This window comes from Stegostoma tigrinum, chromosome 30 (assembly GCF_030684315.1).
Source record: "Stegostoma tigrinum isolate sSteTig4 chromosome 30, sSteTig4.hap1, whole genome shotgun sequence".
Taxonomy (NCBI): domain Eukaryota; kingdom Metazoa; phylum Chordata; class Chondrichthyes; order Orectolobiformes; family Stegostomatidae; genus Stegostoma; species Stegostoma tigrinum.
Window position 1 is genome coordinate 42980167 of NC_081383.1, and position 27773 is coordinate 43007939.

Sequence of the window (27773 nt, forward strand, 5' to 3'; positions counted from 1 at the left end):
GGAAGCAGAGACAGGCTGGGCTGGTTTTGAAGTGCGGTGAGGGGAGGGGACGAGCTGGGCTGGTTTTGTGATGCAGTGGGGGGAGGAGGAAGAACTGCACTGGTTTTGGGATGCGTGGGGGAAGGGGAGATTTTGAAGCTTGTGAAGTCCACATTGATACCATTGGGCTGCAGGGTTCCCAAGCGGAATATGAGTTACTGTTCCTGCAACCTTCGGGTGGCATCATTGTGGCACTGCAGGAGGCCCATGATGGACATGTCGTCTGAGGAATGGGAGGGGGAGTTGAAATGGTTATTGATATATTGTATCCATTGCACCCGGTGTGGCTTCCACTACAGTGGGGAAACCAAGCAGAGGTTTGGGGACCGCTTTGCAGAACACCTCCGCTCGGTTCGCAACAAACAACTGCACCTCCCAGTCACGAACCATTTCCATCTTCCCTGGACTGACCTACCCCCTCCCTACCTCCTCACCTATACTCTCCTCTCTACCTATCTTCGGTCCGCCTCCCCCTCTCTCCCTATTTATTCCAGTTTCCTCTCCCCATCCCTCTCTCTGATGAAGGGTCTAAGCCCGAAACGTCAGCTTTTGTGCTCCTGAGATGTTGCTTGGCCTGCTGTGTTCATCCAGCTCCACACTTTGTTATCTTGGATTCTCCAGCATCTGCAGTTCCCATTATCAAATGATCTCACTATCTTGTGTACTTGCCCTAAGGCAGAGGCTTACTTCATAGCACTCTTTCTAAATCTCTATTCCTATGCCAGTCTTCATTTGCCACTTCCCTCATTTTCAAATCAACCAGAATCATTGGCAATTTCCTTCCTCTGCCAGTTTTTTCAAAACAGGTGCAGGAATTATTTGAAGCTTGTTGCCCACTTCAGCAGGTACCCTGGAGAACCACTCTTATATGCATTCCAAAGACACCAAATAAAACCACCAGTTTGAGGCAAATCAGCTAGCACTACCATTATCTATTTACAAAGCTGCCATGATGCTTGATTGAGGCTCAAAGGGGTTGAGAGAGGAATTTGTATTCCAGGTGAATGTTGTTTCATGCACAATAGCAGAATACCTTCAGTGACTCATGTACAGTGCAGTTAGACGCAAAGTATCAGCTTCCTTTATTCTGCTGAACAAAGAAACAAACAAAGAAACCTACAGCACAGGAACAGGCCCTTCGGCCCTCCAAGCCTGCGCCGATCACGATCCTCTGTCTAACCTGTCATCTATTTTCTAACGGTCTGTGTCCATTTGCTCCCTGCCCACCCATGTACTTGTCCTAATATATCTTAAAAGACGCTAACGTGTCTGCGTCTACCACCTCCGCTGGCAACGTGTTCCAGGTGCCCACCAGCCTCTGTGTAAAGAACTTACAGTGAACGTCAACTTTCCTGCTCCTCTGATGCTGCTTGGCCTGCTGTGTTCATCCAGCTCTACACCAAGTTATCTAAGGTGCCAAAGACATCCTGGTTTCTCCCACAAAGCAACCTAGAACCCCTACAGTATTCTACAGATTGCTCAAATACCTATGTTTTAAGCTCCACTGAGGCCCCAGACTATAATACACACCTCTCGCGTTACACCTCGGGAATCAGCTGAGTGACAAATATTGACAATGGTGTTCACCAACTGAAAGCCGCATTTGTCAACGTAGGACCTGAAGTCATGAAGTTGGTGTCAGAAACAGACATCCTGGTATGTGGACCTACAATTCTCACCAGGAGGACCAATATGCAATGTGGCCAATATGAGCAAATGTGAGGTTTTGCACTTTGGAAAAAAGAATACAGGCATGGACTATTTTCTAAATGGTGAGAAAATTCACAAAGCAGAAGTACAAAGGGAACTGGGAGTGTTGGTCCAGGATTCTCTATAAGTTAACTTGCAGGTAGAGTCTGTGATTAAGAAAGCAAAAGTAATGTTGTCGTTTATCTCAAGAGGGTTGGAATATAAAAGCAGCGATGTGCTTCTGAGACTTTATAAAGCTCTAGTTAGGCCCCATTTAGAATACTGAGTCCAATTTTGGGCCCCACACCTCAGGAAGGACATAACAGCCCTGGAGTGTGTCCAGCGGAGATTCACACGAATGATCCCTGGAATGGTAGGTTTAACGTATGATGAACGACAAAGGATCCTGGGATTGTACTCATTAGAGTTTAGAAGGTTGAGGGGAGGATCTAATAGAAACTTACAAGATAATGTATGGCTTAGAAGGGGAGGATTCTGGGAAGTTGTTTCCGTTAGGCGGGGAGACTAGGACCCATGGGCACAGCCTTAGAATTAGAGGGGGTAAATTTAAAACGGAAATGAGACGACATTCTTCAGCCAGAGAGTGGTGGGCTTGTGGAATTCGTTGCCACGGAGTGCAGTGGAGGCCGGGATGTTAGATGCCTTCAAGGCAGAGATCGACAAATTCTTAATCTCACAAGGAATCAAGGGCTACAGGGAGAATGCAGGGAAGTGGAGTTGAAATGCCTATCAGCCATGATTTAAATGGCGAGTGGACTTGATGGGCTGAATGGCCTTACTTCAACTCCTATGTCTTATGGTCTTATGCAGTGCAAGTTATCAGCCAAAGTCTGAGGGCTGTTGAGGCTAACTCAAGGATAACTATCAAATTTGGAGAGTTTGGGCTTGTAATGGGTAAGGTTTGATAGAAACACAAGGTTTTGCCTCTGGATTTGTGATAAAAACTTTTCTCCTTATACACTGTGGTGATTTTGTGTGTCTTAGGTTGAAGCCAAGGTTAAACTGTGAAGAGTCGTAAAGTCTTGGGTACAGAGTTTTACAGCTCAGAAGACTTTTCAGCCCAGTCAAAATCAAACCAACTAACTATTCTAATCCCTTTCTCGAGTATTTGGCACATAGCCTTGTAAATCTTAGCATCACAAGTGCACATTCATTTACTTCTTAAATGTTATGAGAGTTTCTGTCTCTACCACTAACAGGGAGAGAGGGTTCCAGATTCCCACCACCCTCTGGGTGAAAAGATTTTCCTACATCTCCCCTAAAACTTCTACTTTGAATCTAAGCCCCCTGGTCACTGATCCCTGTCTTTCTGACGATCATCATATCTATTCCTCTCATAAGATTATACATCTCAATGATGTCCCCTGTCAAACTTCATTGCTCCAAGGAAACAAAACCAGTCTGCCCAATCTCTCTTTGTAACAGAAACTCTCCAGTCCAGGCAATATGCTGATAAATCTCCTGGCCAGTATTATCAGATACCCCCTGTGACATGGATTCCAAAACTGCGCGCATTAGTCTATCTACGACCTGACCAAAGTTTTATACTGGTCAGCATAACCTCCCTGCTCTTAAACTATATTCCTCGGCTAATAAAGGCGAGTATTCTATACGTCTTCTTAACCACATCATCCACCTGCCCTATATCTTAAGAAACCAACTGACATGCACACTAAAGCCACTTTGACCTTGGAACTTCCCAGGGTCCTACCATTCATCATGTATTTCCTTGCCTGGTTTGTCCTATCCAAGGCATCACCTCACATTTATCAGGATTTTTTTGAATTCATTTGTCACTGATCAGCCCATCTGACCACTAGTCCATATCCTCCTGCAGTCCAAGGCTATCCTCCTCACACACCTTATGATTTAAATCAGACAAAACCAGTTCAAGGTGTTGCATACATCAGACAGGTTTACAGATTTTCTAATATGACATTAAAATATTTATCTAATTGTGGCTCTGCTCATAGTTCTCATAATTAGGATTAATAATTCTAATTTGTATGGAACACCAATGCTGGAACATCTTAAGTTCAAAATCTCTTTTGCTACATCCCATTTAATAAATGAAAAGTTGTAAGCAGTTGGGAGTGTAATTTTCTGTTTGGTCATCTGACCTGTGTTCCACTCGAAACCTGTTCACACGTGTCTCATTCACACTTCGTGTTTTTATATTCAGAATATATAAACATAAAAGACAGATGTTGTCTCAGGCTGAAGGGATGCTCAGTGCTGAGCTTTTCGAATTTAAGGAAAGGATGTATCCATAAATAAAGAATGAATTCTCGGACTTGACTCTCAAGAGTGGCACAGTTCTTTGGCTTAGCAGAAATTTGACTTGGGAAGGAGGTAGAGATTTTAAGAGGATCTTGGAGAAATCTGGCCTGAATTGAGAAAACGTGAGTTGTCACTAGTGTTCCAACAGTTATTTACAATCAAGATACAGTGAAATCTTTCAGACTAAACCTTTCACGGTCGATTGTCCTGATGACTACTGACCATGAAATGTTCAGTCTGAAAGATATTTTGTATATAGATTGCAGATACTGCTGGAATATAATATCCACCATAGTACAGTAACTTGGAGGACACCAGTTATTGCATTGCTTAATTTCCAGTGAATTATGTAACCTCAGCTGGCAGCAACTGAATCGTAAGTGTAGGAAATCTGTAGTTTGTGCTGTATGATTAGGTGTCTTAATAAGGGGTTGTCACCTCTAGCCAGACATAATAGGAGATGCTATTGCATGACCTAATTAAATTGCCACTTCCCTGGATTCCTGTTATTGGTCACTTGGCATATAAATGTTGGTAACACAACCCCCGCCTTTCCAAGATGTTACAACATGGCCCCGGAGGGTCACGTTGTGCAGCGGTAACGTCCCTACTTTTAGATCAGGAGGCCTCATTTCAAGTATCACCTGCTCCAGAGGTGTGACAGAACATCTCTGAACAGGTTTCTTTGAAAATATCTACAATGTGTTTGGTGTTGACTTTTGAAATCTGATCACCCTATGCTTCAAGAAAAATGTTGCTGCTTCAAACTTAAAGGTGAATATCCATTGCTGCATCAACATACAACGTTAATTCCTCAATGGATGACTGAGTGAAACCAACAATTTAACATTAAATTAGGACATTTTTGTGCTGCAGAATACTTAAGTCAAACTTCTGACACAAGAGTTTCGGCTGGATTTAAAGCAAAATCCCAGAGCTGAAGGGTCACATTCCAACAGAGTGCATTCACCAGTAGTTCAACAGAAGCATAAAACACACTCCATGACAATAGCCAACATTCAAGAGTCCATGCCACACTTAGTTCAATATCAGCAAGCTGGATGATCAAGCAGCCTGAGATAATCTCTCTCTGACTGAAATGTTTGTTGCGACTTCAGCCTGTGCCAATGACTGTAAGTGTTAACAGCAGCGAAACACTGATGGAAGATCAGTCTTGGTCAATACTGCCATAAGGCAACAATGGAGCAGTTAGAGAAACCTGATATCAAGCTGGTTGAGACTAATGCTGAATTAAGTTGTACAATCTTCCAGAAATCACAAAATGCTACTTCGTGAAACATTATTTCAAGTGCTACCTACGAAACTCAATTATTTCCCAAACTCCAACTAGTGGTCCTTCATAACGTAAAGAGGATAAACAGTGGCCTGCTTATACGTTGTTAAATCAAGTTTCTCCAATCGTGTCCTCAGGGGAAATTTCTAGCAAAAAGGAATGTGTATGCAAAAATTATGTTTGCTAACTTTAGAGTGGATTTCACAATTTTGAAAGTTGTGCAGCAGCTGAGGACACTGCAAACAGATGCTACATGCTGTGTTGTAACACAAAATCCAAAACCACCAGTCTTGGCCCAAGCTAAAAATGAAATTAGTAAAACTGAACAGGCCAGGAATACTTTAAATGGGATGTCACTGTGCCTTGAAAAATCATCTGAAGCACAATGATTTTGCAGTGACAATACTGAAACTACAGCATTAATCGGGACCACACACAATGATTAGGAATATCTGGAAAAATAACAACTCACTGAGAACACATCTCCACGGGGGGAGGGGTGCATTTAATTAATATGCAAGCATAAGAGAAGTGAGAATTTTTTGCGTGCACTTTTACTCTGTCCACAAGTTGACTACAATACTTGAATGTTGTTGAATAAGTAATATGGTGGAGGAAAGACCTCAAATATCCAAGGTCCTGTTTCATTGAGAGACAGTAGGAACTGCCGATGCTGGAGTCTGAGATAACAAGGTGTGGAGCTGGATGAGCACAGCAGGCCAGGCAGCATCATCGGAGCAGAAAAGCTGATGTTGCGGGTCTGGACCTTTCTGAAGGGTCCAGACCTGAAATGTCAGCTTTCCTGCTCCTCTGACGTTGCCTGGCCTGCTGTGTTCATCCAGCTCGACACCCTATTTCACTGAGATGTGTTTACAAATTTAAATAAGGATATATTTGAGATTCTAGGTGTACAAGAGGACAGTACCGCATCAATTCGGTTGGAAACATAAAGCAGGACAGTAGGCGGCCATTTGGTCCTTCAAGCCTGCCCCACCATTCAATATGACTATGCCTGAACGTTCAACTCATTACCTTATTCCATAAAGAATATTCCACAAAGAATTCCATAGGTTTGCCACTCTTTGCATGAAGATATTTCTCCTCATCTTAGTACTAAATGGCCTACGGCCTTAAGCTGTGGCCCCTGATTCTGGATTTCCTGGTCACTGGAAACATCATTCCTGCGATTACTCTGTCCAGTCCTGTTAGAATTTTATATGCTTCTAGGAGATCGCCCCTCATTCCTCCAAACTCCAATGAATATAGTCCTAACCAATCCAGTCTCTCCTCATACATCAGTCCTCCCATCCCAAGAATCAGTCTGGGTGACCTTCATTACAATCGCTCCATAGCCAGAACATCCTTCCTCAGATAAGGAGACCAAAACTGTGCACAATGCTCCAGATGTGGTGTCACAGGGTACTATAAGTGTAGCAGAACACCTATACTCCTGCACTGAAACCTTCTCGCATTCAGGTTAACGTACCATTTTACTTCTTCACCAACAGCATGCTTACTTACAGCAACAGTTGTACAAGTACATACAGGTCTGATTGTATCTCCTCCTCTCCCAATATACCAGTATTCAGATAATAACCTGCTTTCTTGCTTTTGCTGTAGCTGGGATCCAAGCACTGATCCCTGGTCACTGGCTGCCACTCAGAAATGACCCATTTATTCCTACTTACTATTTACTGTCTGCCAACCAGTTCTCTATCCATGTCCGCACAGCACCCCCAATCTCATGCACTTTAATTTTACATGCTAACTTCTTACGTAGGACCTTACTGAATGCCTTCAGAGTCTAAATAAATCACATCCACTGGTTCCCTTGATCAACACTATTACATTCTCGAAAAGTTCCAACAGATCTGTCAAACATGATTCCCTTTTGAAAATCCATTCTGACTGTCTCCAAACCTGTTACCATTTTCCAAGTCTTTGAAGTAAAATCTTTTACTAATTACTCTAGCATTTTCCTGACTATCAATTAGTGGGCTGACATTAGTTCCCTTCAAACTACAGGAACTGTTCTAGAATCTATAGAATCTTGAAAGATGACATTCAATTCTAGGGCTATTTCCTTAAGTACTCTGGAATATAGATTTTTGGGGCCTGGGATTAATCGTTCTTTAGTCCCATTAATTTTCCCTACATCATTTTCCTATTAATTTTCTTTGGATCCTCCCGCTCACTAGACCACTTGTTCTTCAACATTATTGAGATGTTATTTATGTCTACTTTTGTGAAGACAGAACCAAAAAATGTATTTAACTGATCGGTCATCTCTTTGTTCCCCATTATAACTTCCTGTATTTCTGGCAATAAATGTTCTATATTTGTCTCCACTAATCGCCATCTCTTCAGAGAAGAATTTTTCTTTCTTATTCATTAATGGGACAAAGGCATCTTTTTTTGCCCATCCCTAATTGCCCAGAGGGCAGTTAAGAGTCAACCACATTGCTGTGGATCTGGAGTCACATATAGGCTAGATCAGGTAAGGATGACCATTTCCTTCCCCAAAGAACATTGGTAAACCACATGAGTTTTTCCAACCATCAACAACGGATTCAATGGTCATCATTAGACTTTTAATTCCAAATGTTTCCACCATCTGCCATGGAAGGACTGGAACCCAAGTCCTCAGAACATTGCCTGGGTTTCTGGATTATCAGTCCAGTAATATTACCACCAGGACACTACCTTCCCTTTATAACGTATGTGCGAAATGTACATTTCATAGCAACATGAAACTTGTTCAAATAGCAAATTTGGAAGAATCATGTCATATGCATACACCTTTTACCCTTCACTTTTGCATTCATCAGCTGACTGAGACTGAACAACCCACTGGTATGTGCATACTAGTCAAGGCACACCTTCAAAATTCCTACTCCTGAACCAAACCAATCATGCACCGAAATCCACCGTCAAACAGAAAGTAATAATTAAAAAATTGTAAATCAGACCAAGAGGAAGATAAGAATGTTAAAAAAAAATGCTACAAATGCATTGACAGTGCTGTAATACAGCTCTTAAGGCTGGCTGCATTGCAAGCAAGCGCAATAAAATTCCCAGGTGCTCCTCACAGATCCAGGAGTGATTACCAAGAGCAATTCTCTCCGTGCACACACCTGCAAAGTCTGGAGCAGCACCAGCATAGATTCTGGCACAGGATCATCCTTCCCCATGCCTGCCTCCAACCGCTTCATGGTTAAACACAATTTCTTTTAACATAAGGTGAAAGGAAATTAACAGTCAATTGTGTAAACCGGCAAACTTGTTATTGCATTTTCAAACGGTTCCTTTTAAACTGCCTTACGTGTGTGTTGTGAGGTTAATCTGTTGGCTGTTATAAACAGCCTCAACTGATTTCTCTGATTCTGATCAGGAGTCGAGCCAAAGCAACTCAAGGCTCTAAAATTCAAAGAATTCCCTTTCATTTCAACTTTTGCACATATTTGAGTTTATAATTCACAGATCATGAATCTAAGAATGGCAAAAGACAAAATAAAATCAGCTGCTAATTTAGTACAAAGAAAAGTTCAGTTTTACTTGCTTGTATCAGGCCTGCCACACCCAGATACAATTCACCAGGTAACTGATGTGGTTACCTTAAATAACAAACCTTTAATGCAAAGGGCAATTTGCAGAAATTAAAAGCAGACTAAATCAAAGCATCTTAACTTTGATCTGTCAGCTCAGCAGTTTGAAAACCTATTTCACTATCTTGTAAACAGCTTACTCAGGAAATCTCTCCCTTCCAAAAATGTCATCCTTTAAAACTAGGCTGTGGCAACTCCTTCGATGGCTCCTGTTAATGGGTGAGCTAGTCATAATCATTAATCTTGGAGACAATAAGGGCTGTGAATGCTGGAAGTCAAAGTCAATAAATGTGAAGCTGGAAAAGCACAGCAAGTCAGACAGCATCCAAGGAACAGGAAGTTCAATATTTCAGGCCGAAACCCAAAACGCTCACTTTCCTGCTCCTCAGATGCTGACTAGCCTGCTGTGCTTTTCCAGCTCAACATGTGTAATAATTAATCTACCAGATTACACAACCAATCTAATATGTGTAACCTTTAATATAGCAAGGGTCACTCTAGGTGATCTTAGCACTTACACTGGTAGCGGTGGTGGGGATGGGGTGAGAGTGGGATTGGATTAAAAAGGGAGGGAAGAGAAAAATGCAATGCCCCAAGTGATTTATTATTATCCAGTGACACCTCACCAGAAAAATGTGCAAATCTGCACTAGATGGGGTCTCAACTATGATGCTGCCCATATTTTCCTTGCACACAGCTGACAAAGAAAATGTGCTTCAGTGAGTTGCCACATCAACTTTGCTGTTGTGTTGTGGTCTGAAAGACTTTCAGGACGGGGAGAAGACAGGTGAAGCAAGGCTGTGGTAGCATTAGGCTTTCATAGCTCCTCCCTGATCATCACTGTACTATTTCTACAAGTATGAACCTAAAGTATAAACGCAATTGAGCAACAGAACAGATGGGTTCATTGATCTGCATTTACATGAAGGTACTAAATACATGAAGAGACAGAGGAGCAGACTGCCATGTTAATGTAAATTTTAACATGAAACATTTATTTTCAAATAGCAAATACAGCTTTCTTAAGAATTTTGACCTGTCAGTTTCTGACTTGAAGTTTCTACATGCACTGTGGGGTGCACAAATTGATAAGATCAAATCTTTGCTGGGATCCACCTTTGCTTTGGTTAAAACAGAGTTGATTTCACACGCTCTATGTAGGTTTGCACACAACTTTGAAATGTATTTCTTTTTAAATTTCATGACTTCCAAGAAGTACAACAGAATAAAACACCATTTCCTGTTGATATATCAACCCCAGGGAAACAAAACAAAACCTTGCATTGCATTTTTTTTGCAAGGAGGGAAGAATTGGATGAGGAAGGCAGGCTTGGTGTATTAATGAAGAAAAGTGAGGGAGTCAGCATTAGTACTAAGATGACAAGAGTGGGAAGGATGGTGGATGTAAGAGGCTGGGTAGCTGCAAGAACAAGTTTCTGAGTGATGAATGAATGAATGAGTGAGACAGAGATGGACAGAATGAGATGCAATGAGAAAAAGAATGAGAATAAATGAAAAGACATGCACAGGGTGGAGACGTATTGCAGAGTGGCAAAAACATGGGCGCACATAAACAGACACACATACACAAAGACACAGACATACCAAAGGTCATAAAGTCATACAGCATGGAAACAGATTCATCCAAGCCAACCAAGTTTGCCAAACCAAACTAGTCCCACTTGCCTGCATTTGGCCCATATTCCTGTAAACCCTCCCTAATCATGTACCTGTCCAAATGTCTTTTAAATGTTGTAACTGTACCTACATCTACCACTTCCTCTGGCAGCTCGTTCCACATACACACCATCTTTTGCACGAAGAAGCTGCCCCTCAAGTCCCCTTTAAATCTATCTCCTCTCACCTTAAAAATATGTCCCTCATTTTGAATTCACCAAACCTTTGGAAAAGACCTTTGCTATTCACCTAATCTATGCTCTTCCTGATAATATAAATCTCTACAAGATCACCCTTCAACATCCTATGCTCCAGGAAGAAAAAGTCCCAGCATATGCAGCCTCTCCTTATAATCCAAACCCTAGCCTTGCTTGTTTGCTATTGAAGGTGAGAATCTTTGATTTATTGACCCGCCTAGGAGGAAGATGGAACCTTTCCTTTATAAAGGCAGATCAACATTCTCATCTCACCCTCCTCAGGTAATATTACGATGAACTGAAATTTGATTTATTGGAGGACCTTCTCAGCTAAATAGCAAAATAAAAATTCAGCCAATTTGCAAATGCCTTAGTTTGCTACATCATCTTTTCAGGATCTTTCCAATTCTTAAAACTTTTTAACTTAAATGTAATTATAATACCTTTCTATCTGCAACCCTTTAATTTCTAAATTATACACATAAACTACTCATGAGATCTCAATTGTGTACACATTTGAAGATGTTAATTATTTAAAATTCAGAAATTGCTTCCATAACTGCAAGTTTTTTTTGCAGTCACAATTGAGTCTTGCATACTCTATATCTGAAACTTCATTTGCTCCAGCTATAAAACTGTACATAGCCTGGCTTAATCATAGAACGGCACTTTACAGAAGGAGGTCATGCTGCACATTGTGCCTGTCCTGGCTCTTAGGTAAAGCTGCCCAATTAATGTAAAATCCTTGTTGACCTTTTCACATAACCCTGCTGTTTTCCTTTCCCTTTCCAAGTTATTATCTAATTCCCTAATGGTAACATCTGGGCCTGGACCCAGTTAGCATTTTCATCATAGTATTACTGAAAGCAAATTGCTTGCAGTTCAAAATCCAACAACCACATCATAACCTTTACCATGCCTAAGAAGATGAAGACGAGCTAAACTACAAAAATCATGTTTGTCAGCACATCCTACCAAAAACTATGCAACTATACCTTTGACAACAGAGATCTAAGCAAGAGGATAATGGCATTGCTCTAACCACTTCCCAGCTGGCAGTGAAATTTTGGTCACTTCCCAAAGGCAACCTTCAAGCGCTGGATATCTTCTACCAGTGTGCTCTTTCTTTCACAATCTTTGTCTTCCCCACCAACTTCCAGCTCCTAAAGCCTCACCTTTTATTTTCTTTGCAGTCTATACTAGTGTCTCTCCCATCCACTCAGCTAGAAGACCCCGTGACCACTGGGTGAATTCAATGATAATAAAGAAGTCAAGAGAGGAGACCATGAGTTAACAACAGATGTCAACAATACACATCCGAAAACAAATGCTGTGCTTTCAGATGATATCATTGGGGAGGAGCATGTAGATGAAAATCAAGAAAGGCCTGAGGTCATTTTACTCATTCCTGCTCAGTACATTTCGGAGTCATATCAAACAATGTACTTATCCATAAAGTGCTTGCAGATTTAACTAAAACAATATTTTTAGCTCAGTTTTCTTCTCCCCGTCCAATTCATTCTTACATATGTCTATGGAAGCTGGCCAAGTAACTTTTGTACATCTTACATGCTAGATTGCAAACATTGGTAGGTGTTTGTTCATGCACATGCTTTATACATACAAGTATGTTTCTAATTGCTGGTGAAATGGTGACAGACCTGGTAAGGCTGCATACTATGCCCACCCTTAGTCGTACTCAAAATCTGTAGGTGGGCCTTCTTAAAACATTGTAGGGCTCGTGATGATGGTGCTGGCATGAAGCTTGGCAGAAGAGTCCAGGATGTTGACTCTAGCAATGATATAGGAATAGCAGTACACACCAATTCAGTATAGTGTGTGACTAATAGAAAAATTTTAGGTTTTGATTTTGTAACAACCATGTGAGGAGTGTTGGATGTCCCCCATCTTTGTGGGCCTTCCGTTCGGCTGCAATAATAGGTCAAGTTCTTTTTAATACACGGCTATACCTTTCCCCATTTAAAATTTAGCTGACTATTTTCATCAGGGAGCCAATTACAAGGTTTTCTTGTGTGAAAGAAAGAGCTAACCCTGAGAAAAATAATACAGACACAACTGTGCAGTTCAGTTTCTGGTCAATGGGAATTCTCAGAATGTTGATAGTCACCGAATGCATGACATTAGAAATGGCAACATGGTTGATCATTAGAAGAATATCTACAGACTGCAAGAATTTATCAAAAGACTCTCAGGTGACAAATAAATGATAAATGGAATTTAACCTGGGAAAGTGTGATGTGATACATTTGGGAAGGTCAAACCAGGTGAAGAAATATGCTATTATACAGGACATTAGGAGCCTTGGAACACATTTTCACAGAACCTTAAAGGTTGGTGGAAAGGTCAATAAGATGGTCAAGACGGCATAGAGATTAAAGCAGGGAAGTTACAATGGAACTGTTTAAAACATTAGTTAGGCATAACATAAGAACTGAATTCATGTAGAGAAGGTGCAGAGAGGATTTTATGGGATGTTGTCAGGACGTCAAAGCTGCAACATCAAGCATATTGTCCTCTGTTTGCAGCAGACCCCAGCAGTTACCTCCCCCACACCATCCTTTCTCCTGACTCATTTAAGTAGTATCTGAATATGCACCTTATGCTGTAACCTGAAGGGACACAGACCAAAAGCTGTAAAGTGACATTAGGCTGGATGGCCCTTTTGTCAACTGGCACAGACATGCTGCGCTAAGTGGCCTTTTTTTTCTGGGTCATAAACTTTCTATGGTTCTAAGGTCAGGAAAAGGTGGTTAGTTCTTTGTTGGCCACAGGTAGTCATTAACTGGCACTTGCACGTGACACAAATGTTACCTGTTCTTTATGAGTCCAAACCTGGAGACTGCCTATGATCTGTGTAGGCTGGCATTGGTCTTTTCATGTTGTTGAAGTTGTAAAATAAGAAAAGGATGATAAAATTGTTAGTAAACAGCCTGACTCTTAAACTTAATTCAAAGGTCATTAATGAAGCCAGTAAAGATTGATAGGGCAAGGATATAGATCTTGAACTCTAGGAGGAATATCCAAGCTTATGAAGATTCACTCTCAAAAAAAAATCAGCCAATCAATGGTGCAGGTTGCATATGATTCTTCAGTCTTACTGCAACATAAAGCCACACCACACTGAAACGGACCATTTGGTCCAACTCATCTGTGCCGACCAGACATCCCTATCTAGCCTAGTCCTCTTTGCCAGCATTTGGCTCATATTCCTTGAAACCATTCCTAGTTATATACCCAGTCAGATGCCTTTTAAATGTTGCAATTGTATTGACTTCCACCGACAGCTTGTTCCATACATACACCATCTTTTGTATGAAAAAAGTTATCCCTGCGGTCCTTTTTAAATCTTTCTCCTCTCACCTTAAATCTGTGCCCACTCGTTTTGGACTCCCCTACCCTGGGAAAAAGATCTTGGTTACTGTCCCTATCCATGCCCCTCATCATTTTATAACATAGGGAGAAACAGTCATACAGCATAGAAACAGACCCTTCGGTCCAACCAGTCCATGCTGACCATAATTCCAAACTAAACTAGGCTCACCTGCCTGAGCTTGGTCCATATCCTTCCAAACATTTCTTATTCATGTACTTATCTAAATATCTTTTAAACCTTGCAACTGTACCTGCATCCACCACTTCCTCTGGCAGTGCACTCCACACACAAGCTAAACTGTTAAAAAAATTGCCCCTAACATCTTTTTTAAATCTTTCTTGTCTCACCTTGAAAATATGCCCTCAATCTTGAAATTCCCCATCCTAGGGAAAAAGCACCTGCCATTCACCTTATCTATATACCTCATGATTTTATAAACTTCTATAAGGCTACCCCTCAACCTCCTATATGCCAGTGAAAAAAGTCCCAGTCTATCCAGAATCGCCTTATAACTCAAACCCTCCATTCCCAGCAATATCCTGGTAAATCTCTTCTTAACCCTCTCCAGCTTAATAACATCCTTCCCATAACTTGGTAACCAGAACTGGACACAGCATGCCAGAAGAGGCCTCACCAATGTCTTGTACAACCTCAACATAACATCCCTACTCCTATACTCAAAGGTTTGAGCAATGAATGCGAGTGTGCTAAATGCTTTCCTAACCACCCTATACATATATGACACAAACTTCAAAGAATTATGTACCCGAACCCCTAGGTCTTTCAACATTACAACACTACCCAAGGCCCTACTTTTAATTGTATAAGTCCTGCCCTTGCTTCTTTACCAAAATGCAATACCTCGTATTTATCCAAATTAAACTTCATCTGCCACTCTTCAGCCCATTGACCTAATTGATCAAAATCTCTTTGTGATTTTACTGTCCACTATATCACCAATCTTGGTGTTATCCACAAACTTACTAACCATGCCTTCTATATTCTCATCTAAATCATTTATATAAATGACAAACAAAAATGGGTCCAGCATCGATCCCTATGGGACACTGCTGGCCTTCAGTCCAGAAAACAACCCTTTATAGAGCTCCTGACACTGTCCACAGGTAGATACACAATCCCTGGCACTGACCATAAGTTGATAAGGCATCTGTGGCACTGACCACAGGTTACTTATGGAGTCTCTGGCACTGACCATAGTCTGAGATGAAGTATCTGGCACTGCCCACATGATGATTCTAGAGCTCCTAGCACTGTGCCATGGGTTGAAACATAGTCCTCGGCACTGCCCACAGGTTGAGGCACAGTCCTGCCTTGCCCATACGTTGATAACGGAGTCCCTGGCACTGCCCACAGGTTGATTGTGGAGTCATGTTTCTACCTTACTCAGGAAAAAAAAACTGTGATCTATGTCAAGGACAATGGTTTTAGCCTCTCATCTTGCATTTAGCTTCATCTATGTCTGATTCAATACTGTGACAAGCTCTAAATCTGAACAGAAATGAACCTTGTTGAGCAAGTGCCACTTTCTGACATCACTGTGGTTCTTCCACTATTATTAATAACACAAAAGTCACTAATACAGCAATGATTGGCCCAGTTCATTTTTTTTTATTATCACACATACCTAGCCTATATTGGCAGGTGGAAGAAACATTCATACTGATTACAGAGCCACTGGACTAGCTCTAATGCAAGGTTTACAAGCAGAAGTTGTGAAAATCCATAACTTTCACTCCAAACAATATACAGCTACTTTTCATCATATTTCTCTTAATGAACTATTATACAATATTAAATATCAGCCATACATATATAAGTGACTGATGTCACTTATCAATTATGTCACACAAAGGCAGCCAATTCTCTTCCTTGAAGGGCACAGAGAGCAGCTAGGGTTTTATAACAATTCAGCAATTTTCCCTGATATTTTCTGGTGTTAGCCCACAGATTACCAGATTTATTGAATCCATTTCATACCTTGCCATAGTAGGATTGAAACTCTCAGTCACTAAGCTACTACACCCTAACAACATACAGAGTGGGGTGTCTGTTTATGATGGGGGAAGAAAAGGCCAAGATTTATTGTACAACTGGTTACAGTGATAGAATAAATTTGGAATTTTTCACACCTTGGCACACACAATGCTGCATAATTTGCCTTTTCCTAGTTGCCTCGAGAAGGTGGTATTTGAATATCTGCATGTATCTTGCTGATTATACTCTCACAATGCTATCACGTGGAGAATTCTAGGGTATTGGCCCAGTGGCTTTTATACGACATACACTACTCACAATGGTGCTCAATTAGTAGATAATGGTATTTTAATGGCATTTCTGCTTGAAGTTCTGAGCGGAGGAGCTTAATGTTGAAGTGACCAAAGTGAGTTTGATTGCATCTTGTAGATCCTACACTCTGTAGCCACCGTGCACCTGTGCAGGCAAAGGTAATACGTCTTCCAGAAACTAACAACCATTCCCATCTGTATCAATTGCATGTTACTGCATATCCATGTTAAATAGCTTACCTCTACTCACTTTCTAATCTCAAATATACAGATTACCAATAGCACAGATCCACACTCCAGCACTTCAGTGACTTTAAAAAAGAATGGAAGAAAAATGAGAAATTAGGGGCATAAGCTGTCAGATGATCACATTTTAAGCTTCCTTTAAAAAGTGAAGTAAACACCACGATTCACATGATATTTCATACATTCAGAAACAGGAATGCCAACAAGTCCCAGACTGAGTGTACTGCATAAAAAACACTCTTCCGCCATTTGAATTGGCTCATGGCTCCACATTACTCACCTTTGTTTAGGCTGCGAGAAGGAAAGTGGTAACACGCACATAATCCACTGAAAGCAATTGCTGCCTTTTCCCAAAATCATCATCATAATCTCATCTCTAACCACTGAAATAATGTTCTTTTGGAAACTGTGGTAGCTGTTGCCAAAACCATTTCAAGAAGAAGGTAATGACGAATGAGGACTTGTCTTTCAGTATGGGTCAGGTTCAACTTTACATTGGCACGTAATTGACTTTCTCCGGGGAACAATTGCTGGAATACGGAGAGGTAAAGCACAGTCTAGAAATGGCAGCATCTACCTAAATAGTAAAGTTTACAAACAAGTAAATTATCTTAAATGACAAAGAAAAAGAGATACTTCGAATACCTGCAATTTCTGAGCCAACATAAAAATATAGTAGGGAATCTCAAAAGCAATGCTTGCATTAGCTTATTGTTGAAGTGTACATAACATGATAATAACTCAGTGATACCTCTCCCACGTTTCCTGTGGCTTGGCTTAATTCATAGTTCACTCACAACACTAAGTTCATGAACTTTACAAAACTTAACTATACAATACACACACACACAAAGAATGGATACTGGTGCACAACAAATTCACACGCAACACACTCAGGACTGAGAGCTGAGTAGTGATACTGTTGATACAGGTCAGTAAAATTCAAGTTCATTATCAGGGCTGTACATGCACCATCTGAATATTATGGGAGGCTAACTGCCTCAGGCAGTGCATGGAGGATAGATGGTGGGCAGTTGGCTGGGTAGCAGAGGTGGTGAATGGCGTCGGAGGCCGGGGGGGGGGGGGGGGGGGTGCGCGGGAGAATATGCCTGGCTAAAGGTCTTGATGAATCACCTATCCTGGTTGTACTTTATTTGGAAAGAATTGTCATCCTAGTCAAAACCAAAATAAACACTTCAATCCAATCTCCAACAGCCTCATAATAGTCACTGCATCCATCTTAATGATGGTAAGAATCAGTTAGCCCTTTGCCAATGCACAGTTGCCAATGATAAAGGAAATACTTTCTTCCACTATGTCCACTTCAAGAATATTTGGACAGGCTGCTCGCTGTCATGTAAGGTTGGCTACTGAGTAGAAGATTTCAGTTTTTCTTCACTATGTTAAACAGAAAGAGAGGAAAGGGCAAGAGATACTTAAGAGATCAGTATTATTATGGAGAAATGGCTAGCATGATTTTCAAAAGAATGGCAAGAGAAGCTGGTGAGGTGTCCAGTATATGCTTTAGTAGAATGATCATACTAGCAGAGTGGGGTGGGGGGGTGGGGGACAGAAGGGGGTGATTGTGGACAGAGAGTATCACTGATCTCAACTTACAGAGCTGAAGTCTGCAAAACCCAAAGAGGAGTCTTTAGAAGTTTTACTTGAGGAAGTAGGCGCGAAGGGATCTTTACCGCTGAATGGGTCACCGAGCCCCTTTTTACTTTGAAACGGATCACCGTCATCAGCACCAAAGGGCTGGAAAGGATCGTGGGACTTGACAGAGTCGGCCGAGCCAGGCCTGTTTACAGGGGTACTTTTACCTGGAAAGTTTAGAAAGAACAAAATTATTTCCCACCAGGAGATAAAGTCAGTCTTTAACCCCTTCACCAAAGGCATTAGGTTTTTTGTTTGGGAGGGATGTGAACGGAGACTTTTACCTTTAGCTATAATAATTTTTTTTTTTTACAACTTGCCCAGAATTTTGGGAATGGATCAAATGGCCACAGCCTGTGCTGTATAATTGAATGAAGAGGAGCACACTGACATTGCAATGCACTGTAGTAGTGGAGTGCAGGTTCAAACCCTTGCTCTGTTGCACTTCCAGCCTTAGGTCTGAGGGAAACCAAGCAAAGGCCACAACTAAGTGCTCAGCACATCTTTTCTCCACAGTTTCTTTCTGCATATCTCCTGGTTACCAATTCAGAGAAGTGTTCATGGAGAGAAAGCAGTGGCCATTGTAAATTGTGCAGGATTGCCAATAGGAGAATACATAAAACAGAAAACTTTTACCCTTATCACAAGTCAAAGGGGTTGGGGAAATCACACTGTAAAGCTGAATGCAGGTCAGTGTGATCCAAATAGCACATCATTGAAATGGCGGTGAAGAGGTTAATCTGTCTTTTAGAAAATGGAACCCATTATTTCCTGTTCGATCATACCTGGAGAAATTTATCATTTTAAGTGGCTGAATGATACAACTTCAATGGCAATTGCCTGAAGGCAACATTAGCATTTGGCACAATGCTATACCCAGCCCAATTTGACAAGAGAACATTTTGATAATAGCGAAGTTTTTGCCAACTGCAATAGTAGAGATGCTGTCCAGAACCTTGAAAGGTATGATTGAACGGCAATGACATACTTACACCACCTGTACTGTAGCAGAGATTGTCCAGCGTACCCAAGATTCTCTGGTGCAGTACATCCAGCTGTATGTTATTGCTTAAATTATTCTGTACATCACTTCCCCCAAAATAGAGACAGAATGAATTCTTACAGCATGGGCTCTTATAGGAATAGAACACAATTAAGGAGTGAATGGATTCTTACAGGATTAAATACAAGGTTAAGCATGGCCTCCTACAGGATCAAACACAATACAGTAGCAAAAGCATGTGCACTTACAGAATTAGAAACAAAGAGAGAGGACATGGGTCTTAACAGTTATGGGGACTTGGTTTCTTACAGCATGGGATCTTATATCATTAGACTGAAGGTATAATTGGCTCTTACAGGATTAAAGACAGATAGGGAGGGTATGGTCTCCTACAGTGTAAAAGATAATACAAAACTTGTACATTTAACTCAAATAAAATTGCATTTGAAAATGTTAATTATCAGCAGCACCAAAAGGTGTTACGAGGTTTAATTTCCATCTGCTTCACTATCACATGGACCAGTGGATTCCAGCCTTTAAGGCCATTGTATTACTGTTAGGATAGACACAGCCTTGACAATTTAACCAGCAAAATGAAATTAACAAGAGATCATTCCAAGTGAGTTACTGCCTGAATCAAAATGTACATCAAAAGAAAGAGAAGCTCACATACCTGATTCAGGTAAAGGCAGCAAAGGTTTGTTTTTTTTTAAATTACACTCAGGAGATTTATTTAAAAAAGACTAACAATGCAAAAAATACCACATCAGCAAACAGGACATTTGCATGAAGAGACAAAATGTCAATAAGTGTTGGTCAAGGTGCCCATCTGAAGCTTACCACCCATAAGAGGCGAAATGCAGAAGCCACAGCTTCTTGAATGAAGGACAAAAGGTGAGGAATAAAGTCAGGAAGACTGCCCACGGATGGTTCTTGTGCATTCCTGTTCCAGTTCAAAAGTGGTCTTATAAGTGATACGTCCATCTTCTAAGTGAAGCTTCATTGAATGTCAGTGGTTGGGCAAGGAATAAATTCTTTAATATTACTTAATTAATAATAATTATTCATGTGTGTCTTTATGATTTGAAATTATTAGAAGCATTTTTCCCAGGTAAATGTGAGGATTGAATTCCCTTCTGCAAGAGGTTTATCAGACTGTGACTGAGGTTTAGCTAGCCAGAAAGTTCAAGGTTCCATGTCCCGTCGATGCTGATCTAACTGATCTAAGCCAGGGCTACAGTAGATATTCAGTCAATGGGGAGTAAAAAGGCGAGCTCTCCATACCTGACGGTCAAGCAATGAACACTGCCTTGTGGATGTTAGGTGCAGACATGATTCTGCTCAGCTATGAAGGACATGGTGACACTCACTGTAAAGGATCTAAATACAATTAGCTGGACAACATACATTTAACACTCTCTGGACACAATTTGGCAAAAAATAAAATGAAACATTAAAGTGTAACCGCTGCCATGCTATGATCCCTTGGTGTTAGGCAGCACATTTAGGAAGGCAGCTGTTGTTCAAAGTCAAAGCTCTCTTATGGTTTCTACAGGGTCAGAATATTATGGCCGTTGTGTAGGAAGGAAGCTCCCAATCATTTCAATAGCACCTTTGAGGTTGTGTTGTTAAGAGTGACTCATTTTGAAGCACACTTTCAGAGAAACTTGCAATAGAAAGAAGCAAAATCCAATAAAGATGAACAGTTTGTTGGGCAGAATCAATTCAAGCAGTCAATGAATGGTACAGTTGTACCTAATGTAACTTGCTATAAAGCCACTGGTGGTTTTAAAATTTCATTGTGAAAGTGGTTAAACTGCTGCTTTTGAACTGTGCAAAAACTGAAATACATTTTTTAAAAAAAAATAGATAATTTTACCTAATATCGCATTTTTAAACACTGCTAGTGAAAACAGTAGCAGGAAATATTGATTATTCAGAATGAAAGAGCAAATTCTGTTAAGATTTTGATTTAGCTCAGTCCTCCAGAGTAACAGGTTAAGATAAAACATCTGATTTTGGAGAGTCATAAAGGACAGTGCACTGTTCAACGTTCTGGGAAGAACCAATTGTATTTAATTTGCTTAACAAGTGATTTTAGACTTTAAGATTTACAATTCTTTAATTACAACAGCTAGTTAAAACAAATTTTCTAATGAGTATTCCAGCCTTAAATATATGTAACTAAGCAGCCTTGACGACCCTCTGCAATAAAGAATTCCGCACATTCATAACTTCAGAAAAAAGATGCCTCCTAACCTCTGTATTAAATGGCTTACACCTGATTTAAGATTATGCCCTTGGTCCTAACTGCTGCCACTTGTCCACATCTAACTTATCAAGTCTACTAAGAAACTTATACGTTTCAATAGGGTCTCCTTTCATTCTTCTAAACTCAAAATAAGTACAAATCCAACCTACTCAACCTTTCCTCAGAAGATTCCTCCAAACCCAGAATTCAATTAGTGAACCTTCCCTGGGCTGCCTCCAATGCCAGTAAATCTTTTCTTAAATAAGGAAACCGAAACTGTTCACACTAGTCCAGTGTGCTTTGCTCAGGGGGAGTTGAAAAGGTACGCGACTAGGAGGTGCAGTTGTTTAGTGTGAACCGAGCATAGGTATTCTGCAAAGCAGTCCCCAACTTCCCCTTCCATTCTTCAGACGACATGACCACCCTGGACTTCCTGCAGTGCCACACCGATGCTACCCAAAGGTTGCAAGAACAGCAACTCATATTCTGCTTGGGAACCCTGCAGCCCAATGGTATCAATGTGGACTTCACAAGCTTCAAAATCTCCTCTCCCCCTACCGCATCCCAAAACCAGCCCAGCTTGTCCCTGCCTCCCTAACCTGTCCTTCCTCCCACCCCAAGCTCCACCACCATCTCCTACCTACTAACATCATCTCACCCCCTTGACCTGTCCGTCCTCCCTGGACTGACCTATCTCCTCCCTAGCTCCCCACCTACACTCACCTGTACTGGCGCCATCCCCTCGTCTTTGACCGGTCTGTCTCCTGTCCACTTATCTTCTCCTCTATTCATCTTCTATCCACTTCCCCCTCTTTCTCTATTTATTTCAGAACCCCCTCCCTTTCCCCCATTTCTGAAGGAGGGTCTAGGCCCGAAACAACAGATTTCCTGCTCGGCCTGCTGTGTTCATCCAGCTCTACACCTTGTTATCTCAGATTCTCCAGCATCTGCAGTTCCTGCTATCTCTGTTGTTATCTGTAAGTTCCTCTCTTTTTGGATAAAGGTTTTCCACACCTCTAGGACGTTTCCCCAGTCTAAGGGTGCTTCTTAGATTACTACAGTGCTACTTTCCTTCAAAATCATAGCGCACAGTCAGGTCCAGGTATTTATTGGCCTTTAGATCCATTAGTTTCTCTGGTACTTCTTCTCCAGTGACAGTTATTGTTCTTTAACCTCTTGGCTATTTAGTTAAACTGGAATGCTACTAACATCCTCTACTGTGAAGAGCAAGGCAAAGTTTATTCAAATCCTCTGCCATTTCCTGCTTCCCATTATTATTTCCCCAGCCTTGCCCTCTAAGGGACCTATCTTCACTCTGGCCTCTCTTTCTTTTTATAGAGTTAAAGTCGTTCTTTCTGTACGTTTTGATATCACTTGCTAGTTTGCCCTCATTGATTAGTTTCTCCCTCTATTAATTTTGGTTACCCTTTGTTGCCTTTTAAAACTCTCTCAATCTTCTGGTTTACCACTAGGTTGTATGTTTGTTTTTACAGTCTGATATTTTTCTTCATTTCACCCCTTGTTTAACTATGGTCTGTTCATACCCTTCCTAGAGTCCTTTCTTCTCATGGAGATATATCTCTGCCTTGAGCCATGATCTTTTTTTCTGAAACATCTGCCTTTGTTCATCAAACACCCTTTTTGCTAATCTCCTCCCCAGTTCACTTCATCCAACTCTTCTCTCATTCTGATGTATTTACCTTTGTGACACAAGTCAAGTGAAATCTCAAACTACACGCTAAATTCCACCATGTTATGGTCGCTGTTCCCTAGGAGATTTCTTATTCCCAGATCATTTATTAAACTTGCCTCATCACACGTTACCAGATGTAAAACAGCCAGACCCCTAGTTGTGATCAGAGATAATGGGAAGTGCAGATGTTGGAGAATCCAAGGTAACAAAGTGTGAAGCTGGATGAACACAGCAGGCCAAACAGCATCTCAGGAGCACAAAAGCCGACGTTTCGGGGCTAGACCCTTCATCAGAGGATGAAGGGTCTAGGCCTGAAACGTCAGCTTTTGTGCTCTTGAGATGCTGCTTGGCCTGCTGTGTTCATCCAGCTTCACATTTTGCTATCCTGACCCCTAGCTGGATTGATAACATACTGTTCTAGGAAACTATTGCCGATGTACACTATAAATTATTCCAATGTGGCTATGGTTGCCAATTTGACTTCCCCTCTCTACATGAAGATTAAAGTCATCCATGATTAGTGCACTGCTTTACTCCCCACTTGAAATTATCTTATTTATTCTCTGTACTACAGAATAGTTGGAGGCCACTAAAGTTTGCATTCCCTTGTTCTTACCTCTTTCTTGCTATTGCACTTATTACATCTTGTACTGACAAAACTGCAGCATCATCCTTCCCTTCTTGCCTGTGCTTTCAAACAGCTTTGTGATCATCCCATTAACCTCCATTTATGCCATTACTTCATTTATTTTGTTCAAAAATCTATGTGCATTTAAGTAAAGAGCTGATAATTTTGCCTTTTTACTGTCTTTTTTCATGCTTTAACCTATTTGCTATTTTTATTTCGCTTGTACAAATGGCTTGATGAGTAATATGTCAGTGTACACTGATACTGGTAGAGTGGCAGTTAAGGCCTTTTGCCAAGTTACAGTTGAAGGAACATTACCCTGTAAGAAAATATTCTACACACCACACATATATACACAGATAAAGGGAAAAGTAACTTCCAAAATAAGCAATTAAAAATAAATGAGAAAGCACATAAAATGAGAGATTACACCTACCAGGCATTTCTATAGTTATATTCAAAGCCTGTTCCCATAGTATTGGCGACCAAAGCTAGAACTGATTTAAGAAGCCTGATGTTCCCGCCCAATGGAACCTATTTCTTCCTATCTTGACAGCTCCTTTCCCCTCATGTTCAGTCTCTTCCCACTTGCTTTGGTGGTCCTTCTGATGATTTACATTGAAAACTGTGGAACCACTTTTCTGGCCTTAGACAGCTCAGTTTCAAGATTGGTGTGCAATCCCTCTAAACATCTACCTCCCATCAGGATGGTCTGAAGGCTTTCAGTTTCTTCTTTGAAAAAAGGGTTGTACTGCCTCCATCCCCACGATCGTCCTTCGCTGAGCTGAGTTCATTGTCACTTTGAATGAATTTTCCTTCAACACTTCTCACTTTTCCAAGTCAAAGGTGTGGCTATGGGAACTGACATTGGTGCCATTTACACCCACCTCTTTGTTCCTTGCTCCAGCCTTATTTGAGACCCAACAATTCTTTCTCCAATACATTGATGGTGCCATTGGTGCTGCTTTCTGCTCTTGACTGGGCTACGAGTTCCACCTTTCTCCCACCTTCACCTGGTTCATCTTGGACTCTTTTCTTCCCTTCTTTGACTTCCCTGCTTCCATTTCTGGAGATAGGCTGTCCATCAATATACCAAACCACCAACTTTATTATTTACCTCAAATATACCTCCTCATACCCTAATTCCTGTAAAAATTCCATTTCATTTCTCCCAGTTTCTCTTTGCATCCATTCTGGTGATGCAACCTTTCATCAGGCTGTCTCTGACATGACCTTTACTTGTCAACCAAGGATTCCTACACCCTCAGAAGATCCCTTAATCATGTCTGACCCTCCTCCAACACTTCTTCCCTCATTCTTTCCCCTCATCCCAGAACAAGAGTAGGATTCCTCTTGACCTCACTTTCTACTCCACCAGTCTCTGCATTCAAAGGATCATCCTCCATTATTTCTGTCACCTGCAAAAAGATGCCACCACCACACACATCTTCCCTTCCCTGGTCAGAATTCCACAAGGGTGGCTCTCGCTGTGACACTCTGATCCACTCATCTTCACCGTGCATTGGTATCTTCAATCAATGCAATTGTAGGTGTAACATCTTCCCACTCATCTTCCTGTATAAGGTCCAAAACACACCGTCCAAGCGAAGAAGCATTTTATTTGTACTTCTTTCAATCTAGGCTACTGCATTTGCTGCTCACTACACAGTCTCCTTTAGATTGCAGACTGGGTGGCCACTTTATGGAATAACCCCGCTCTGTCTGTTGCAATGACACTGATCTCCCATTTGTTTGTCACTGTAGTATATCACTGCGCTCCCATGCAAATATTTCGGTCCAGGGCCTGCTAAAGTGTTTCAGTGAAGACACTGCAAGCTGGAGGAGCAACATCTCACTTGCTGCTTAGGCACCTTACAGCCTTCAAGACTCAATATTAAATTCCATAACTTCAAAGTATGACCTCTGTGTCCTCAATATTTCGTACATGCTCCAAAACCCACTGCCCAGTTAGTTATTTGGTTCTGAAGAACAGTTATATTGGGCTTTAAGCATTAACTCCATTTCACTGCACTGCACTGCACCTCTGCAACTTCCCTCAGTTCTACAACAGCCACAAAAGTTCATGCCTATAACTCCAGGCTGTTTCTTTCTCCCAGTATATGATGGCTGTGCTTAAAGATATTGCTGCCCAACACTTGAATTTCTTCTCAAGGTCTTCTGACCTCTCTTTCCTTCAAAAAGCTTGATTCTTCTAAAGATTTTTCTTAAATCATTTTGTCTAAATCTCTACACGTTTGGTTCAGTGTATTGTCCTTGTATCTCTATCAAGCCAGATAAAGTACGTTAACTTGCAGCGAATGATAGCACTAATTCAAAGCTCCACGGAAGCAAGCTACGGTCACTATTTGATGATGAGGAGACGGATCCCAAGTGTCCTGGCCAACACTTACCTTTCAACCAATATATTCATAATGAGATTTCTGCATTGCTGCTATGGACAGTTTGCGTGCAAATTAGCATCTATGTTTACCACATCATAACATTAACTATAATTTAAAAGAAATTTGCTGACTGTAAAAGCTAATGATTTTTTAATTAATAGAGAAACTAATAGTTAAACGGCAGCCATTGCAACAATTGTGAATCACTGGGCTCATACAATAAACAAGAAAAAAAAACAAGTGATTTAGAGGTATTGTTTGCTGTTTGATTGGTCTTAAATTACATCCATAGACTTTAAAAGAAAACTTGGTGGCCAAACACCTGTGGGCCTAAAATTGGACATTCTAAATTGAATGACAGCTGAAGAAATCAGGCCTGATGGAAAACTGGCCAAAACTAAATTAAACAGCAGCTATCAGCTACAGTGGAAACCAAGGTCAAAGAGGTCACAAAGGTTTAGGGATAAACAGTTACAACCGGCCCAAGGTAACAAAGTGTGGAGCTGGATGAACACAGCAGGCCAAGCAGCATCTCAGGAGCACAAAAGCTGACGTTTCGGGCCTAGACCCTTCATCAGAGATGAAGAAGGGTCTAGGCCCAAAACGTCAGCTTTTGTGCTCCTGAGATGCTGCTTGGCCTGCTGTGTTCATCCAGCTCCACACTTTGTTATCTTGGATTCTCCAGCATCTGCAGTTCCCATTATCTCTGATACAACCGGCCCAAGGGTTGTATACTGGAGAAGTATCGTTCAGACTTTCTGGCACTATGACTCCCAGCCAGTGCCTGAGGTTATGCATTTTACACCTCCTTCCATGGCGACAGTGAAAGATGTTGGTGTGACCCCATTGGATGCTTTGAAACCTGTTCATGATCCCACTGGCCAATGGCCACAGAACATTCGGGAAGGTCCAGGGCAAGGGGTGTTAAAACATACGTCTGGAAACTGCACTTTCCACAAAGTCTCACGGCAAGAATTACAGAATCCCTACAGTGTGAAAGCAGGCCATTCAGCTCAACAAGTCCACACTAACCCTCCAAACAGTATCCCACGTAGAACCCTCCTGACCCTATCCCCGTAACCCTGCATTTCCCATGGTTAATCTACGTAGCCTACACAACCCTAAACCCTATGGTCAACTTAGCATGGCCAATCTACCTAACCTGCACATCTTTGGACTGCGTAAGGAAACCAGGGCATCCGGAGGAAACCCACACAGAGAAACACCACCTAGGGTAGGGTTAAACACTGTGAAGCAACAGTGCTAACCACTTAGTCAGCTGTTGTCATGACAGAAGCGTAAGAAGATGATCCACCATGCTCTGCAATACCTACATTCATGGAAGATCCAGCCTGTATCAGACAGGAAGGAAGTTCCAACAGTCCAACTCAA

General features: G+C 41.3%; 1 protein-coding gene across 4 annotated transcripts in view; it reads right to left on the bottom strand.

Moving 5' to 3' along the window:
* eps15l1a (epidermal growth factor receptor pathway substrate 15-like 1a) overlaps nt 1-27773 on the bottom strand; it is a 336507-nt gene that overhangs the window by 29656 nt on the left and 279078 nt on the right. For 2 of the 4 annotated variants that reach the window (XM_048559812.2, XM_048559811.2), the window contains one exon: nt 18366-18571. The exons of 1 other annotated variant lie outside the window; for it this stretch is intronic. In XM_048559812.2, coding sequence (XP_048415769.1) covers nt 18366-18571 — 206 coding nt within the window. The remainder of the gene's footprint in view (nt 1-18365; nt 18572-27773) is intronic. One more of the 4 variants, XM_048559813.2, reaches the window with a different exon arrangement.